Here is a 17,180-nt window from a genome sequence, read left to right on the forward strand (position 1 = left end):
GTTTCCTCCAAACATGACGCCTGGCATTCACACCAAAGAGTTCAATCTTTGTCTCATCAGACCAGAGAATTTTCTTTCTCATGGTCTGAGAGTCCTTCAGGTGCCTTTTGGCAAACTCCAGGCGGGCTGCCATGTGCCTTTCACTAAGGAGTGGCTTCCGTCTGGCCACTCTACCATACAGGCCTGATTGATGTATTGCTGCAGAGATGGTTGTCCTTCTGGAAGGTTCTCCTCTCTCCACAGAGGACCTCTGGGGCTCTGACAGAGTGACCTTCGGGTTCTTGGTCACCTCCCTGACTAAGGCCCTTCTCCCCCGATCGCTCAGTTTAGATGGCCAGCCAGCTCTAGGAAGAGTCCTGGTGGTTTCGAACTTCTTCCACTTATGGATGATGGAGGCCACTGTGCTCATTGGGACCTTCAAAGAAGCAGAAATTTTTCTCTAACCTTCCCCAGATTTGTGCCTCGAGACAGTCCTGTCTCGGAGGTCTACAGACAATTCCTTTGACTTCATGCTTGGTTTGTGCTCTGACATGAACTGTCAACTGTGAGACCTTATATAGACAGGTGAGCGCCTTTCCAAATCATGTCCAATCAACTGAATTTACTACAGGTGGACTCCAATTAAGCTGCAGAAACATCTCAAGGATGATCAGGGGAAACAGGATGCACCTGAGCTCAATTTTGAGTTTCATGGCAAAGGCTGTGAACACTTATGTACATGTGCTTTCTCAATTTTTTTATTTTTAATAAATTTGCAAAAATCTCAAAACTTTTTTCACGTTGTCATTATGGGGTATTGTGTGTAGAGTTCTGAGGAAAAAAATGAATTTAATCCATTTTGGAATAAGGCTGTAACATAACAATGTGGAAAAAGTGATGCGCTGTGAATACTTCCCGGATGCACTGTATGAGTAAAAATTAATGTTATTTTTTCTAATGATAGTTCCAAATGGAAACGTGAAGTGAAAAACAGTAATGGTCCCATTAATGAACCCTAAGCTCCTAGTTAAAGCTTGTCACTTTGCCAAATTCTGAAAAGTGCCTCGATGAGGGTTTGGAACAACATAGCTGTTATTTAACCAAAGGAGTCTGATGGACTGAGTAGTTTCATGATGTGTAGCAAATATCTTCTATTCTTAATTGAGTTTGGGAGGTTGTATCTCACGCTCAAGAAACTACATTGAAAAATGCGTATATTATTTTTTTTATATTATTTATAAGGGAGCCACTAGCAGCTACTCCATTTTTGTTGCTTATGAAATAGAGGGCCAGCTGTACTGGCCTCATCCCTAGATACAGTGGGGCAAAAAAGTATTTAATAAGCCACCAATTGTGCAAGTTCTCCCACTTAAAAAGATGAGAGAGGCCTGTAATTTTCATCATAGGTATACCTCAACTATGAGAGACAAAATGAGAAAAAAAATCCAGAAAATCACATTGTCTGATTTTTGAAGAATTTATTTGCAAATTATGGTGGAAAATAAGTATTTGGTCACCTACAAACAAGCAAGATTTCTGGCTCTCACAGATCTGTAACTTCTTCTGTAAGAGGCTCCTCTGTCCTCCACTCGTTATCTGTATTAATGGCACCTGTTTGAACTCGTTATCAATATAAAAGACACCTGTCCACAACCTCAAACAGTCACACTACAAACTCCACTATGGCCAAGACCAAAGAGCTGTCAAAGGACACCAGAAACAAAATTGTAGACCTGCATCAGGCTGGGAAGACTGAATCTGCAATAGGTAAGCAGCTTGGTGTGAAGAAATCAACTGTGGGAGCAATTATTAGAAAATGGAAGACATACAAGACCACTGATAATCTCCCTCGATCTGGGGCTCCACGCAAGATCTCACCCCGTGGGGTCAAAATGATCACAAGAACAGTGAGCAAAAATCCCAGAACCACACGGGGGGACCTACTGAATGACCTGCAGAGAGCTGGGACCAAAGTAACAAAGGCTACCATCAGTAACGCACTACACCGCCAGGGACTGAAATCCTGCAGTGACAGACGTGTCCCCCTGCTTAAGCCAGTACATGTGCAGGCCCGTCTGAAGTTTGAGAGAATGTCATATGGTCAGATGAAACCAAAATAGAACTTTTTGGTAAAAACTCTACTCGTCGTGTTTGGAGGAGAAAGAATGCTGAGTTGCATCCAAAGAACACCATACCTACTGTAAAGCATGGGGGTGGAAACATCATGCTTTGGAGCTGTTTTTCTGAAAAGGGACCAGGACGACTGATCCGTGTAAAGGAAAGAATGAATGGGGCCATGTATCGTCAGATTTTGAGTGAAAACCTCCTTCCATCAGCAAGGGCATTGAAGATGAAACGTGGCTGGGTCTTTCAGCATGACAATGATCCCAAACACACCGCCCGGGTACCGAAGGAGTGGCTTCGTAAGAAGCATTTGAAGGTCCTGGAGTGGCCTAGCCAGTCTCCAGATCTCAACCCCATAGAAAATCTTTGGAGGGAGTTGAAAGTCCGTGTTGCCCAGCGACAGCCCCAAAACATCACTGCTCTAGAGGAGATCTGCATGGAGGAATGGGCCAAAATACCAGCAACAGTGTGTGAAAACCTTGTGAAGACTTACAGAAAACGTTTGACCTCTGTCATTACCAACAAAGGGTAGATAACAAAGTATTGACATGAACTTTGGTTATTGACCAAATACTTTTTTTCCACCATAATTTGCAAATAAATTCTTCAAAAATCAGACAATGTGATTTTCTGGATTTTTTTTCTCATTTTGTCTCTCATAGTTGAGGTATACCTATAATGAAAATTACAGGCCTCTTTCATCTTTTTAAGTGGGAGAACTTGCACAATTGGTGGCTGACTAAATACTTTTTTGCCCCACTATACTGCTATTGCACATCTTGAGTCCTGGTCCTTCTCACGAGCAGCACCAGATAATGTATAAGCAGGTGTTGGTGTGTGAATATGCACATTTTGATGGTTTTAAATGGCAGATATTGAAGTGATGATCTTGTCCTACAAAGACATGTGCTTTGTTATTTATAAAAGCAAATGCTTACAATTTTAATTATAGATTCTCTTGAAGTGACATTATTGACCCAACACACCACAGTGTACAAAATCACTGGCCATCAGAGTGAGAGTTTTACAATATATGTTGGATGTCACTACCCAATTTTAAAGCAGTGCAGTCTTCTATGAAAAAAGCGTGCTCTGCCTCTTATATATAATTCCTCTGCGTTATGAGACTAATTCAGACAGTCGGCTTATGTGTACACCCAAGTACCTCTACATCTACTCCCTGAACATTGAGCGGGTGTGTAGGCTCTTTGATGTAGCGAAAACCAGTAACTATTTCCTTGCTTTTGCTGATTTTAAGTTGCAGACAATTCTTTCTGCACCAAGAAACAAAATTCTCTGCCTGACTTCTATAGTCTGTCTTATCCCCCCTATCGGGTAGATCCCATAAGTGCAGAATCATCTGAGAATTTCTGCAAGTTACATGCTGTATTATATGTAATAGTCTGAGGTGTACGGAGTGAAAAGCAAAGGAGATTGGACTATTCCTTGTGGTGCTTCAGTGTTGCTTAGATCAGTACAAGTAAGCCCGCGCTTTGCTAGCCAAACGGAAATCCAAGAATGGCAATCAGTTTCTGCGTGATGAAATATCATGGAGGGTATATGCGGTGGTGTGCAAGTAAGCCCGCGCTTTGCTAGCCAAACGGAAATCCAAGAATGGCAATCAGTTTCTGCGTGATGAAATATCATGGAGGGTACAGTGATCCCTCGCTATATCGCGCTTCGCCTTTCGCGGCTTCACTCCATCGCGGATTTTATATGTAAGCATATTTAAATATATATATCGCGGATTTTTCGCTGCTTCGCGGGTTTCTGCGGACAATGGGTCTTTTAATTTCTGGTACATGCTTCCTCAGTTGGTTTGCCCAGTTGATTTCATACTTAGCACTTTGGGATTGCTAAAATATAAAGTGCAATATAAATAAAATTTATTATTATTATTGTAAGGGACGCTATTGGCAGATGGCTGAGAAGCTATCCAGCTTACTTTCTCTCTCTCTCTCTCTCTTGCGCTGACGTAGGGGGGTGTGAGCAGGGGGGCTGTGTGCAGCTGCTTCCTGAAAGACATGCTGCACGGAGCTTCGCATACTTAAAAGCTCAAAGGGCACGTATTGATTTTTTTTATCTGTCTCTCTATCTCTCTCTATCTCTCTCTCTCTCTCTCTCTTCCTGCTCCTGACAGAGGGGGTGTGAGCTGCCGCCTTCAACAGCTTTGTACCGGCGGTGCTTCGCATACTTAAAAGCCAAAAAGCCGTATTGATTTTTTTTTTGACTGCTTGCTTTGCACTCCTTTGAAAAGGAAGATATGTTTGCATTCTTTTAATTGTGAGACAGAACTGTCATCTCTGTCTTGTCATGGAGCACAGTTTAAACTTTTGAAAAAGAGACAAATGTTTGTTTGCAGTGTTTGAATAACGTTCCTGTCTCTCTACAACCTCCTGTGTTTCTGCGCAAATCTGTGACCCAAGCATGACATTCTAAAAATAACCATATAAACATATGGTTTCTACTTCGCGGATTTTCCTATTTCGCGGGTGGCTCTGGAACGCAACCCCCGCGATGGAGGAGGGATTACTGTATATGCGGTGGTGTGGGCGGTCGCGTCCGGGCGGCTGTACAACCTGGCGTGCACGCTTTACCTCAGGTTTAGTTCACAGGTCGTAGGCATGGTAAAGTTTCCATTTAATTCAATAACCCTATTTGAAATAAAGTGGTTTCTTTGTGTGGGCGCCTTCGTTCATTGTTTGTATCCATACGGGCTCGTTTACAGGTCGTAGCCATACGGGCTCGTGTTTGTATTACTAATCGTTGAGCTCGCTCCATTTGGATACGTGCCTCCTTTGCCTGTGCTGTGTCAAAAGCGCGTTGTGGGCGCGCTCGTTCATTGTCCGGGCGGCTGTACAACCTGGCATGTACGCTTTACCTCAGATTCAGTTCACAGGTTGTAGGCATGGTAAAGTTTCCATTTAATTGAATAACCCTATTTGAACTAAAGCGGTTTCTTTGTGTGGGCGCCTTTGTTCATTAAGTCTAGTTTACAGGATGTGTTGTTTGGGCGCCACCCACTGACTCTGGGAAGCCGCCGCGTTTTGGGAAGCCGCTGCGTTTGACTCTGGGGTGGGCGCCACAGCACAGTATGCATGCGCCTCGGTGCGTCCGCCGTGCATAAATTAACTGTGGTTTAGTAAGATAGATCATTGACACAGTCCTTGAGTCTCACAAACTGTGGACTTCCAGACGAATAATGCATTTTCCAGGACACCATAGGCTCATCCATCTGCATATCTCTGTATCTTACCCCTTAACAGGGATAGCTGAATGGTATTGAAGACACTGGAAAATAATCAAAATCCTTACAGCTTTGTCCAGATATGAATAAGCTTTGTGTAGCAGCAGATAGATAATTGCGTCCTCCACGCCAGTCTTTGTCTGATGGGGAAACTACAGTTGGTCCAGGTGGTCTGGCACAAGTGGACTCCTAGTTCAGGACCAGCCTGTCAAAGATCTTCATAATATGAGATGGAAGTGGCACTAGTCTGTAGTTATTAGGTGAAGGGGCACCTGCCTTACTTGGAACAGGAAGAGTGTAGCATATTTTCCCCAGCAGTGGCACTTTCTGGGGACTTGGGGACAGACTGAACAGAGGATATCACAAAGTAGTTAAATACAGGCCTTACAAATTTGAGAATTAACTCATCTGGTCCTGTGGCTCTTTTTGTGTGTAGCTTACTCATTTGCCTCTTCACTTGTTCTTCAGTTATGAACAGACAATACTGATGGTCATATGTGAACTCATTACTGGCCATTCCAGTTGAAGTGGTAGGAATTGTTGACACACTTTTTTTAATTTGGTTGTTTTTATTTACATTCTTATTTCATACTTTGCAATGACCAATGGCAGCTAGTGGTCCACTGAGAAAAATCCCACCTCTCCCAATGTCCAATCCAAATCTGTACAGAGTGAACAATTTTTTGGAATTCGTTGCACTACAGAGTTTCAGAGGTTAGTGGTATGAAAAGGTTGTGTAATATAACTAAGTTTCTTTTTATTTCAGACTGAATGTTTAATGCCTGACTACAAGCATAGCCATGGGGTCTTTAAGGAATGAAAGGCATGCATGTGTTTAGTTTGGTTGTAACTATGTCTTAACAATACAATGTGTTTTTCATAGTTTTACTGATGTAGAAACATGCAACGACAATGGTACAATGGCATAGCAGACACAAGTTACTTAAATATAAGAATTGCAGTAAAAGAAGAAATGCGCACAAATTAAAATTTACAAGGGTCATGTGTCACACAAAACCTGTATCAATCGGATGATAAAAGTAAAAGCAAATTTAATGGTATTGCACATTAATGTATGGAGAGTTACCACTTTAATAACCTGCAAGGAGAGAAAAAAAAAAGTTTCCTAGAAATGCAGTGAATGTCCCTGTGATCAGATTCAGTAAGTCGATGGTTTATATTTAATTATTATATATAATAGTAATGTATTTTGATATCTGAAATGGACCATTTATTCTTTTTTACATCCAGAATGCTATCTGGAAGGCTTCTGTTGGTTTCAACTTTGCTTGTGGTTACAAGGTCAATTCCAATTGACAGAAATGCAAAAATCCCAGAAGAACAAAACAATGTAGAAGACAAGGAGGAAGACGACTCACTGGTAACTGACAGTTTTCAGATACCTTCACCATACTCTTATTTTACACTCTTCAGGATGTCTTCTGTAAGTGTGTTCTATTTTCTAGGACACAGGCCTGTACTATGACCGTTACCTTCGTGAGGTAATTGATGTTCTAGAGACAGACACGCATTTTCGAGAAAAGCTCCAGGCTGCAAATGCAGATGATATCAAGGTGAAGAACAGAATCAATCATGTAGTGTTTGTCCTAAATGTGCTATTGATTTCTTATAACTGCAAATATAATATTCCCAAAAAAATGTATTGTTGGATTTGATTAGTTTCAGTATAAACACTCATTATATCACCATGTCATTCTTAAACTTGACAGTTTCTATTGTTTTTAAGTACTTCTTTGTTTTTCTATAGTTTCCTATTAACTTAATGTTGATATTCATATAATGTTAAACTTTCACATGAATTTCTTATTATAAATTGTGCTGTGTAAAAGTAAGGATAGTTTTTACATTTATTGTAATTATTGCATTGAATTATTACCTTATACTACAGAGTTTTTTGTGTGCTTCCTTCTCAAACTTTCTTTTTTTTTCCTTAATTACTATAGAGTGGAAAACTAAGTAAGGAGCTTGACTTTGTTAGTCACCATGTCCGGACGAAACTTGATGAATTAAAAAGACAGGAAGTCTCCCGCTTACGAATGCTCATTAAAGCCAAAATGGATGCCACAACTGATCAAAGTACAATATTTTATCTTTGTCATTTTTTGTCAGCCTTCTTTGTTTGTTCTTTATCAATTGTTTCATTTTTTTCTTTTTAGATGTACAAATTGACCATACAAGTCTATTAAAACAGTTTGAACATCTTGATCAACAGAACCAGCATACTTTTGAGGCTCGTGATTTGGAGATGCTGATTAAGGCAGTAGGTGAAAATGGAATAGGAGTTCGTAGATTAGTGAGATTTAAACATTACCTTTTTTTACGGTGTTTTTTTGGTTCATAGGCAACACGTGATCTTGAGAGTTATGATGCTGCCAGACATGAGGAATTCAAGCGATATGAGATGCTAAAGGAGCATGAAAGAAGGGAATACTTAAAGTCTCTTGATGAGGAAAAGAGAGAGAAGGAAGAAAGGAGACTGGAGGAAATGAAACAAAAACACAAGGAGCACCCTAAAGTTAATGTGCCTGTGAGAATGGGGAATCTGGGGAAGCAGCTTGAAAATTATAGAAAAATTAGGGTTTTTTTTTTTTTCTACCACTATATTTAATGCTGTGCGGCTAAGCCAGAAGAAAAATATCTCTGTATAAAAAATGATTATGTGACCCTTGGTTTTTTTTTTTTTTTCTTTTTTTGGTTTATGTCTGTGTTATGTAGGGTAGTCGAGATCAACTGCAAGAAGTCTGGGAGGAAACAGATGGTCTTGACCCAAAAGAATTTAACCCTAAAACATTCTTCAAGCTGCATGGTGAGTTGTAATGCTATATATACTGTAGGTCACATCATATTTATAGAAAAACAAAAAGTAGCAGTTAATATAGTTTGTTGGCTATCATTTATGATTTTACAAAAATAAATCCTTATGAAACTTATTGGCACAAATATCACAAATATTATATTTAAAAGGTGATAAAGGTGATAAAATTGCAAATGAACTTGCAACAAATATTGAAAAAGCAAATAAAATGCAAAAACTGTTAATGTCACCTTACATGTGTTAGATTGATACAACCTGAAACTTGGCTTGTTGCAGTGTAATCCTGTAGCGTTGTTTTTCAGGATTGTGTTCTGTTTGCTGTAATTAGGTACTTTATGCACTTTTGGAGATTTTTTTTTGTTGTGAATCAAAAATATGGGCATCATTTGTATTGTAATCACTAGGGATGTCACAAGAACCAGTACTTTGGTAACAGGACCATACCACAGTTCCCAAAACTGTTTGCTACCAGCTATTTTACAGCATCCGTAGTACTGAGAAATTTGGGGTATCACTCCTGTATACTTGCAAGTACTCCAATTACTCTGGAAGGCATGATAATACATGAGAAAAACATGTTAATACTACATATTAGAAGGTTAGAAGGTCCAAGAAGGTTATGCTCAACCTTTATAATGCACTGGTGAGGCCTCATCTTGAGTACTGTGTGCAGTTTTGGTCTCCAGGCTATAAAAAGGACATAGCAGCGCTAGAAAATGTCCAGAGAAGAGTGACTAGGCTGATTCCAGGGCTACAGGGGTCGAATTATGAGGAAAGATTAAAAGAGCTGAGCCTAAAGAAGATTAAGAGGTGACATGATTGAAGTGTTTAAAATTATGAAGGGAATTAGTACAGTGGATCGAGACTGCTATTTTAAAATGAGTTCATCAAGAACACGGGGACACATTGGAAACTTGTTAATGGTAAATTTCGCACAAACATTAGGACGTTTTTCTTTACACAAAGAACGATAGACACTTGGAATAAGCTACCAAGTAGTGTGGTAGACAGTAAGACGTTGGGGACTTTCAAAACTTGACTTGATGGTTTTTTGGAAGAAATAAGTGGATAGGACTGGCGAGCTTTGTTGGGCTGAATGGCCTGTTCTCATCTAGAGTGTTCTAATGTTCTAATATTACAATGGCTCACTGTGGAGATGGTACAGCACTGAGTCAATAAATGACAAAAAGAAAAATGACAGAAGTCAAGTCCATAAATGCTTTGTGTTTGAGGCAAGTGGAATTTCAACTTGTGACTGCACAGATCATGCCTATTATTATTAAACAAAAAAAAAAGCACATGCAAAGGCTTTAATTATTCCACTTTGGTCAAATTATGGAGTTAATTCAGAAATACAGTCATACTAGCCAACCCACGGCATAGCATACACCGCATAATTATGTATTGATGGGTGAACACTTCCTGAATGACACAGTTGTCCAAATGGCGTGGGTTTGTGGATACCACTGTGAGTGAATGAAAAGATAGACCTCTGGAGAGACCAACATACAATTGTCCGTGACTGAAAGCGGGATTGTCTGTGACGAAGAAGGCACGCTTGTGAAAGTCACTTCATCGGTAGGGATAAGTGTCAGTACTTGTAGATTAAGGTGTAGCGAGTCTTTGTTGTTGACAGTTAATATAGCTTGCGTACTGTGATGTTCTGGAGTCACAGTTGAGAAACACTTTTTTAGTGTCATTTAAGCACAGGGAAAAAAATGAACATGTGAAACATCCGTAATGTAATAAGCCACCAAGAAAAGTAACAATGCTATCTACGACCCGATCGCTGTAAACAGAAGTGAAAACAAAATCGAGCCCGGTGCATTCTTTAACTGCCTTGTGGCGCAGTGGTAGTGCTGCTGCTTTGCAGTAAGGAGACTGTGGAAGATTATGGGTTTGAGTTGGTGCTCTTAGAGTTGGTGGGCGTGTCTCCCTAGCGGTTCGAGTTCTTGGGCGGTGCTCTGTCGTTTGTATCCCACGGTCGGACGACTTGGTGGATTATATATGGAAATGCAGCTGAAACCGAAAAGAATAATGAAAAATCAACGTGGCTCAGTGGTGCATGTGTACTGTAGCAGAGACGAAAGTGAGTTGTTCTGTCCGGGCACATGAGCAGGCACCGTGAATGCCTTGAGAGCGTGGGTAGACGCGTGCTCGAGTTGGTGGGCGTGAGTTGGTGGGCTGGGCTTTGTGAGTTGACTGCTTTCAAAGCGCTACGTGCTTTCATGGGTGTCTTGCTTGCTCTGGCGGCGGCTTAGTGAATTATATATATTGATACACAGCCTCTTCTTAGATGGTCCTGCCGCGTCCACCCTCGTTCTCGAAGCATACACACCGCCTGGTCATGGGCAGGGAAATGTCTTCCGTGTTCCTGCAGGACCATCCAAGAAGACGCATGTTTGTCGCAGATGCGAATTGCTGTATGTAGCGTGTAAAACAGTTTGCGATGGTGCACTCGGTCGTGCGTCGTAACCAAAAAGTCAACGTGGCTCAGAGGTCCATGTGTACTGTAGCACAGATGAACATAAATGACAGCGTTTTTTCCGAGTCATCGTGTCCGAGTTGGTGGGCGTGGCTCTGCGAGTTGTCGTCGTATCCAATGGTCTTAGAGTTGGTGGGCGTGGCTCCTTCCTGCGTGCGCCATGGGTGTCTTACTTGTCGGCGGCTTACTGAATCCACGCCTCTTCCTGCGTGCTTTCATGGGTGTCTTACCCGCTCTGGCGGCAGCTTAGAGAATTATATATATAGATGTGCTGTTTTAGGGCAATGTGATGACACATTAGATACGAGATTTAATCATTCAGTGAGGTAAAGTTGTAAGAGGAGACAGTATAATGGTGAGATTAATGGTGGCTTCTTATTCATTCTCTGATTGCATTAAGCATGTTTATGGATGTCTGTTTTTAAGAATCCATCCATTTTTTATCTGGTTTATACTGTTGGGTAAAGGAGCCAGACACTATCAAGGAAACTTTGCATGTATCCATCGTTATGCAAATAGGTTCACAGTGACCGTAGTAACCACAGTTGAGGCAAGTTTCAGATGAAGTGCCTTTTTTGGCTTGTCTACACTAGCAATGAAATGAGCTGCTCCATTTGTTAATACGAAAATAATAAGTATGTAGTGCTTTTGAAGCACAAAGCACTGTGAAAGTAGCAGGAGTGGTAAAATGGCTTACTTCATTGCTCAATACAAATATACAAATGTTAAATTTATGTCATTCATTTGGATAAGCACATTTGGAAATGTAATGCATCTATCAGTTAAAACAATCACCCCCTTCAAAATATTCACATATTGTTGCTTTGCAGCCTGAAATGAAGACACAAAAAAATTTCTCCAGCTATATTCACTCAATGTAACTTATAATAGCAACAGCTCAGACCAAATAAAAATAAATAAGTAACCCCCAGATCATTGTGTGTGGTCAAACCAAGTCTTGAAGTTGACTGTGTTTACACTAGCCAGGTTTCCATCCAAGGAGTTTTTGCGAAAAAATATTTAGCGCTTCAAATTTTTTTACCGATATAGCTGATGGAAATGCTAATTATCGATAAAATGTTGTACATGTCGACATAATATTTTTCCGTTTAACTTTAGCGCATAAATTCCATATCGATACTTCAGATGTCGCAAAAACTACATTGGAAACACTTTTTGTCGGAAAAAAGGGCTTTAATGCAAATTAATGTGTCACATTTTCATCACGTGCAATCAAAACGAGAATGGCGGAGCGGTTCGCATGGTCTGATGAAGAGATTTGTTATTTCCTCAATTTAATTTAATCATTAATATTAACTTTAGTTTTTTTTTGATTAAACGTCGTTATTTTGTATTAATTCAAATTTCAGTTTTAATTAAAAACCTTAAGTGAAGCAGGTTTACAGTACTAATTCAGTTGTTATCGCACTGAGAAGGGATGTTGAAAGGTAGGCTCACCTGTACAGATCCGATGCTGCAAACACAGCTGCATCATGGGCACTTCCAGGAGTGCCAACACAAATGTCTCGTATCATGCACCTGTCATCAACAAGGGCCTGGAGAACAATAGACGGCCACCCTTTGCGATTAATGTAATCGCGGTAGCCTTCTGTCGAGGGAAGAATACGCACATGCGTGCCATCCAGCGCACCGTAAATCTGTGGCACGAGATGCACCAAGGAATTTCGGTATGCAATTTCATTGGCCTCCGCTACAGTCGGAAGTCTGATATAACGCCGCATTAATTTTTCTTTAATAGCGGTGCACACAGCATATACACATCGATGGACGGTAGTTTTACTAACCCCAAAAGTTTCTCCAACTACTCTATACTCGGTGCAGGTTGCCAGCTTGTAAAGGGCGATGGCAATCCGCTTTTGGGTTGGAACCGGTGGTCGGTGGCAACCTGTGATGGGCGCAACATCAGGACTGATGAATCCACACAACATCTCAAACGTCAGCCGTGTCATTCTAAAATGTTGCAGCCAGAGATTTTCTGTGAAGTGTCTCTCCACCACCTCCTCTCAGAAGGTCTTATTCCGTCGTCTCTCCCATACCCGTGGGTTTCGTCGCACAGGGGTACTTTCTTTGAGCTCTAGGGCTATCAGACAAGCAACTGCTTCATTCTGCTGTCATCTTCGGATATTATGTACAATTCCAATTATTTGTGAAACTGAAATAACAGTAAGCTGTCAAATTTCAAAAAACTGTCTGAATAATCTCTCCATTTCTTTGTTTCTTTGTTTAGTGGAGGGGGTGTAACGTGGAAAACAAAAGGTAGATAATTTGAGACATACACAAAATTATGTATGGAAACGGCTCAAGGGCAGATTTTTTTCGCGATACAACAAAACTTATGCGACAGTTCGTTTTGGGGGGGATGACATCATCACGCACACCATTTTATCGATAAAAAGCCAGTTGGATGGAAACAGGCTGGAGACAGCAAATTTCGCACATTTTTTTTACGTATATTCTGTTTGTCGATAACAAAACGTCGCAAAAAACTGGATGGAAACTTAGCTATTGTCTGCTTTTTGGGTCCCTGGCAATCCCCATTCAGCTGAATAACTCACCAGGTTTTTTTTTTTTTTTTTTTTTTTTTTTCTCCTGTATTATGGTGGTGGGGCCAAACCTCTTAGGAGCCAGTTTAGCGGTTGTTTTATGAAAGGCTTTGGAGAAGGGTACGAGTCACGATTCAGAGATTCTCACCAACTGAGAACTGAGCAGGCTTATGTTTTAGATTGTACAACTGGGATTGTCTGGACTGGGATTAAGGCTGCGTGATGTCACCTCAAATCAATATCCCAATCAATTGAACATTTTACCTCGATTACAATTAATGAACAATTTTATTTTTTTTTTAACCTTCCTAGTTCACTGAGGTTTGTACTGTAAATATGCTCAAATACTAAACCTGGGATTTTTTTTCTAAAGAAAAACTGCATATCTTTGTGATCTTTATATATAATACCCGTTGCTGTTCATTTGTCTGTCCAGGATTTTAAATCACGTGTAGCTCGCAAACCGTTTGACCTATTGACCTGAAATTTGGTACACATATACTACGTGAGTCTACTGTCCACTTTCGGGGCAATGATTGATGTCCATGGTTATTCCTCTTTTTATTTTTATTATTGTAGAATTAACTCTCAGCAGCAGGGCAGCCATGTGGTGCATGAGTACGGGCGCCATTTTCATCCCTACCACCTTCACTGTCACTTCCCCTTCATATCTTAAGTATTTCTTGAGGCAGATTGAAGACTTAAGTTCCGACTTAAGCAAAAAGTTAAGGAAAACGTACTAAGTAATTGCAACACAAAAACTGACTTAATCAGTTTTAATGTGAAAAGATACCGACAAAAGAAGAGAAGAAGTGGGCTATTAGAGTGGAGAAAAGAAGAGCTGCTCAGGAAGCAGCAAGCACATCAACCTCTGAGTAAATGAATGCTAAACGTACAGAGAAAGAGCATAAAAAGCTATGAATGCTCCAGTCAAGTGTATTTACTGCGCATTACCGTGCAGTGCGCCATTACTGGTTTTAAAACAATTGAAGGAAACACACAGAGATGAATAATTTATTCAATATATTGAATGGAAATCAAAGCACCCATCGATTGAAATGAAATGTCTTGTAAAAGGTCACATTTTAGTTTTAAGGTAAAAAGTTCCCTAAAAAAGTAGAAAATAAATAACTTGCATTTCTTGCATACAAAATAAATTAAGTATTGCCATGTGAAAAGTATAAAATAACTTGAATCTCTTGTAAACAAACATTGTTTTAAATAAAACATGTCAAAAGTAGACTATAACTTACATGTCTTTGCACATGTAAATATTTTAAATACTGCCAAGTACAAAATTACTGGAATCTCGTGTAAACAAACATTATCTTGTGCCTTCACTAATGCCTTTTTTTCCCCAGCTGCAGGAAAAAAAACTGTTTTTGCACATCCTCATTACCCGCTCCACACGTTGAGCTTTCATGACATTTTCTGAAATAAAATACAAATTAAAAATGAATTATTAATTATTAATGATTTCACATATCTGAAGATTTTCCAAACTGTATAGCCCAAGAACAATAAATAAAAGAGGAGAAACACTTCTTCTAAACTGTTTAAACAATATCCGATTAATAACACTTTTAGAGCAATTTTTTTTATTTCTAATCTAATGATGACTCATTGTGTTTGTTACATTGTAATGTGAAATTCACATTGTAACATTCTAATATCAAGCACATTGTAACATTAAGAAAGCATCTATATGAACAGTTTTTTGTTGTCATTGTATTTATTTAATGTGCTGAATAAAGTTGCATTTATATAGAACCTTTTTTAAAGACATGTAACAAAGTTCTTAACAACTACAGCACAGAAAGGGAAAGGAGAATTTAAAAAGAAATAAGGCATATAAAAATATGTAGACGTTTATCATTTATGACCCACATAAGCAAACACAGACAGAATATAGCAAATAGTCACAACCCAGATATCCCCATTTAGATTACTAAATATTGTAGTGTTATTTCTGTTAAGATGATGTGCACTTACCGATTGCCAGTTCCAGCCTGTGTCCAAAACATTTCTACCATGTCCATCCATTGAGCTCTGCATCTTTGGCAAAATTAGTGGCATTATCTGTCCTAATGGCCATGATGGGTTTTTTTCTGTGAGGCCCCACACAGAAAGCATTGTCAGGCCTTATTCAGTCATCTCTGACTTGTGATCAACTGGAAAATATGCCGTCTCAAGGCATCTGTTATGCAGCTTCCATCAATTGTCATACTTAACCAGAAATCAGATGTGTCTGCAAAGTGCTGCACAGGTTTCGGTTCAGCAGCTACCTACGACATGCTTTGTACATGTTGGCCACTGCAGTTAGGGAAAAATTTGTTCACGTTGGCACAGTGAGTCTTCTGTGAAGGGTTTTAGTGACGTTTGCTCCACTCTAGCTATGGTAGCCATCCTTTGCAATGTAGTAGGAAGTGGTGTCAGTTATTTCTTTACATCTTCTTGAATCTTTTTCGTATTGTGTAGCATTTGTAAATGCTTGTGCTATTGAAAGCTGCATTTTGGAGCAACTTGTTCATATTCAATAACATAGTTGTGCTCCAAGAGTTGAAAAAGATTGGTGGTATTTGGTCCCTGAAACTGTTTTTCTGCAGTGTTTACATTTAAGTTCTTTTTGTTCGCTTGTTTACACTGAAACCAAAATGTGTCTTTGGTAAGAGGTGCTCGGAGTTCTGCTCCATGTTGTTCCCCCTGTTGCAAACTGGACGGGGCGGAGTCACGTGATAACACACACTGTAGTATGTTTTTAAGGGGGCAGTATTTTGAGCACACACTGGGAAAACTTAACAGAATTAAAAAAAAATAGTAATAGAATAAAAAAATAAATAAATAACTGACATGGGCAAGATTACGCCGATGAGAGGTTCTGAATGTAAAATGTGATGGATGGTCTGAAGTTGATCACGAATAGATGCATCTGGTTTGGTTGGATTGTGACAGAGTATCCTTTCTAGAGGACTAGTAAGCTGTCTGCCTAAAGCTAACAATACAAGGGTCTCATCTGTAACCTCATGTTCAATGCAAGCCGGAGTTCAGGCAGTCACATAGTCCACTCCTGATGGTGGTCACCTACTCAGTGCAAATTTAATTGGGGGTGGTATGTCCTTGTCTTCAGCTCGAACACTGTGTCGACAACTGTACAGCCTCTGAGCCAGTAAACTGTCGATTATGATATTCTTACGTGCCTCCAGTCAGATGAATATCTTATCCTTCAGGGTGGAGCAGATCTTCTTCACTGTGGTGTTAGTCAGTGGGAACAGCTCCAACATCAGGTATGTCTTCTGATCTTTACTGGTGGGGAATGGACCCATTAGGTCCACCCCTATGCAGTTCCCAGGTGAGGTGATGGTCACTGGTTGAAGCTGAGACTGATGCCGCACATACCACGGGTGCTGGCCCATGCATACTGGACAATGCATCGGGCAAGACATTAGTTCAGCCCTTACAATAGCACACCTTAAATATAAACTGTTGGAGGCACAAGACCCACCTGGTTAGCTTAAATCTGGCCTTCAAATAATTAAATGGCCAGGTCAGAGTCTGTGACCCATATAGACTTCAAAATCTGTCCCCTCCAGAAAATGATGCCACTTCTCAACCGCCCACACGACAACAAGGCATTTTTTTTTGGTGGTGGAGTAATTGTACTTGGCGTCCTTCGTTGACCATGAGGCGTATGCCACAACTCTTTCTTCCCCTGATCAATTTGGGAGAGGAAGGCACGGAGCCCGAGATCACTCATGTCTATGTGAACCTGGAAAGTCAATGTCGGATCTGACTGTGCCAGGAGTGGTGGCAATGACAAAGGCTTCTTCAGTGCATCAAAAGAGTCCTTGCAACCACTTCCAAGGGGATTCCTACTTCAGCATTTAGAAAAATGGAGCTGCGATGTCAGCGAACCCTTGAATGAACTTTTGTAAAAACTCCGCCATC

The 17,180-nt window shown here is 40.2% G+C and overlaps 1 protein-coding gene across 2 annotated transcripts in view; it reads left to right on the forward strand.

Annotated features, from left to right (window-relative positions):
- The window catches only part of nucb1 (nucleobindin 1), an 84,059-nt gene that overhangs the window by 14,711 nt on the left and 52,168 nt on the right, over positions 1–17,180 (forward strand). For both annotated transcript variants that reach the window (XM_028813638.2, XM_028813637.2), the window contains exons 2-7: positions 6,602–6,731; positions 6,817–6,924; positions 7,315–7,447; positions 7,528–7,631; positions 7,713–7,898; positions 8,087–8,177. In XM_028813638.2, coding sequence (XP_028669471.1) covers positions 6,603–6,731; positions 6,817–6,924; positions 7,315–7,447; positions 7,528–7,631; positions 7,713–7,898; positions 8,087–8,177 — 751 coding nt within the window. In that variant the 5' untranslated portion in view covers position 6,602. The remainder of the gene's footprint in view (positions 1–6,601; positions 6,732–6,816; positions 6,925–7,314; positions 7,448–7,527; positions 7,632–7,712; positions 7,899–8,086; positions 8,178–17,180) is intronic.

Source organism: Erpetoichthys calabaricus, chromosome 11, assembly GCF_900747795.2.
Source record: "Erpetoichthys calabaricus chromosome 11, fErpCal1.3, whole genome shotgun sequence".
NCBI lineage: Eukaryota > Metazoa > Chordata > Cladistia > Polypteriformes > Polypteridae > Erpetoichthys > Erpetoichthys calabaricus.